The following is a 2,635-nucleotide window of genomic DNA, read 5'->3' on the forward strand; positions in this document are numbered from 1 at the left end:
GGGGGAAACTCCCACTGGGTTTAAATCTGGGACTTTCCACCATTTGACCTTAGAACTGAAGAAGCTTCTCGGATGAGAGGTGAAACGTCTTCAAGCAACTCAAAGAAGTCCAGACGCTTTTCTTTCCAAGCTCCTTAGACTACGATGACCTGGATGACTGAGAAGCTTCACAGACATCTTGGGAATTACTTTATGTTCTTTTATAGAAAAAAATCTCTTAAAATATTTTGTGGAATGAAAATAAGTACCATCTGTACTGACCGTTTCCATATGCAGGAGATGTATTTCTTTTGGAATTACAGCATTTTTGGTCTTACTCAATATATAGTTTTCCCTAACAACATGAGCATTTGTAAGCAATAGGAGAGTATTGAGGAGGCCAAAACTTTATTGGTCGTTATTAGTAACTTACAAATGAGAAAATTCTCAATTTCCAATTGTTTTACAAAGGTATGAGGTGGAGAGAGTGTAATACTTTCAGATATAATTTTAATAGCAGTCATTTGCATTTTTATATTAGGTAAGCTGGGTTTAGTTGGACTTTACGACATGCCTTCACACAACTGTGCCGTTCATGATTCTTCCTTCTCATCTCCATGTGTGATGATGTAGCAGAGAGACTTGTAGTCAATGTTTCCAGTTGGATCTATGGGAGCGAGAGCGAAGGCCTGATCCACCTGTAGGTTTATAAAGAGAAAGTTTGTCCACTGAAAATATCTTAAAAATTATATAAGAATCTGTCAAAAACAAAACACAAAGTTGAAAACACAAACCTCCTCTGCTGTGAATTTATCAGCCTGATTCATCAGTAGTCGTCTAAATCTAAATAAAAATAAATAAATGTTAAAGGAGAGGAAAAATAAGATACTTTAATGCAGTGGTCTCCAACTCCAGTCCTTGAGAGGTACTATCCTACAGCTTTTAGGTGCATCCTTGCTCCAACACACATGAATCAAATAAATGGCTTGTTACCAGGGCTTTGCCACACCTGATAGCATACTAAAGAGGTAATTCAACATGCATCTAAAAGCTGCAGGAGAGTAGCTCTCGAGGACTGCAGTTGAAGACCCCTGCTATAATGCTATGGGTCACACGGAACAACGTGAAAGCTAATTGATAAGAGTTCTTACTCATCCTTATTAACAAAGCCTGTCCCATTAGGATCAAAAGGTTTGAAGGCTGCTAGTATGGTGTCTTCAGGATCAGTACCTGGAGGAAGATCAAATATAATTCTCCATCACCTGAAAGCACCTCACAGGAATTTCAAAGATCTCTTTGAACATCTGTAAATCTCTCACCATTGAGTTTCTCCCCAAAAAGTGTCAGAAATACAGTAAAGTTGATGGGACCCTTCCCTTCATTCAACATTTCATCCAACTCCTCCTCTTTGACATTTAGCTTCCCTGGTACACAAAAACACACAGAGACATGCCAATATACATTTACTAAATGCAGTAACAGTAGCAGGTCAACATCATTACAGCTTTCACTTATTGTAGTTTATTTGCTATCAGTTTATACCTATTTTCCACCTTTGAAATATGGAAAAGATCAAATGTTGGAAGTACAGAAATTACCCAGTTGTGCATAAGTTTCCTTCAGGTCCTGTTTTTTGATAACACCGTCTCTGTCTTGGTCAATGCAACCAAACGCCTGTAGGATGAAGAACACATCTGTGGCACATAACTATTTTTGAATCATAGAAAGAGTTTTATAACTGAAAAATGATGTTTTACTTTTAATAAATAACACATTTAGAGGCCAACTGTCAATACGTTTAGAAATACTTTGAACACATTTCTTTCAGACAGAGGATAAAAAAAGTGAAAACCTGATGCTTTTTCTTGGATGTTGGGAACTTTGCGTTTCTTTTGAAGTTGGTTAAAATAACTAACATTTCATTTTAACTAACAGGTCATTTTAAAATTTCTATTTAGTCTTGCAGTAGGCTTTAAACAACAATGAAAAATAAGTTAAATATGAATTTGAATTCATTTTTAAGGAATTGGTGTCATAAGCCAGTACTTTACCTCCTTGAACTCCTGTATCTGAGACTGCTCAAACATGGAAAAGACATTTGAGGAGGATTTCTGTCCTCCCCTCTGCCTCTTGTTGGAAGCTTTCTTGCTTGCCTGAGATGAAGAAAAAAGTATATATTATATATAATCCTACAGAGGGCACTGAACGGATCAAAACAACTGATTTCGCAGTACGTAAATAATATTTTTAAATACACAGCATCTTCAAGATTCCTAAATCACCATAAAGACTAAAAACAGTGACTGGCTTACCATGTCTGAATGTAGGATTACTCCAATCCAGGTGATGATGGAGGGTTTTATGTATAGCCTGTGTTATCTTATCTCCTACCCTCCTATAATAGACTGCCATGGATAGCTGAGGCCCTTACATGGTTAAAGCTGTGTCAGTGTGTGGCTGAATGGACGTGATAAGTGTTGAAGCACACAGGATTCCTCTGGGCTGGAAAAACAGATAAGAACAGAGACGACAGGAAAGGAGACCAGCAAAGTGACTTTGGACATTTGACAGTCATTTAAATAAATTCTTATAATTCACGGACTAAATCAGGCAATGAAGTTTTTACAGAGAAATATTAGAATAATATTGGATTATA

General features: G+C 36.9%; 1 protein-coding gene across 1 annotated transcript; it reads right to left on the reverse strand.

Moving 5' to 3' along the window:
* Positions 1 to 368: 368 nt before the first annotated feature.
* On the reverse strand, positions 369 to 2,417 carry LOC102194150 (myosin regulatory light chain 2, atrial isoform). Its single transcript, XM_005738191.2, has 7 exons — positions 2,292 to 2,417; positions 2,031 to 2,132; positions 1,578 to 1,653; positions 1,299 to 1,403; positions 1,131 to 1,209; positions 774 to 822; positions 369 to 677 (listed from the first exon to the last, which is right to left on the reverse strand). The coding sequence occupies exons 1-7, from the start codon at positions 2,292 to 2,294 to the stop codon at positions 573 to 575; spliced, it is 519 nt and encodes a 172-aa protein (XP_005738248.1). The 5' UTR covers positions 2,295 to 2,417; the 3' UTR covers positions 369 to 572.
* Positions 2,418 to 2,635: the final 218 nt, after the last annotated feature.

Source organism: Pundamilia nyererei, unplaced genomic scaffold, assembly GCF_000239375.1.
Source record: "Pundamilia nyererei isolate P.nyererei 1_Seehausen unplaced genomic scaffold, PunNye1.0 scaffold00082, whole genome shotgun sequence".
Taxonomy (NCBI): domain Eukaryota; kingdom Metazoa; phylum Chordata; class Actinopteri; order Cichliformes; family Cichlidae; genus Pundamilia; species Pundamilia nyererei.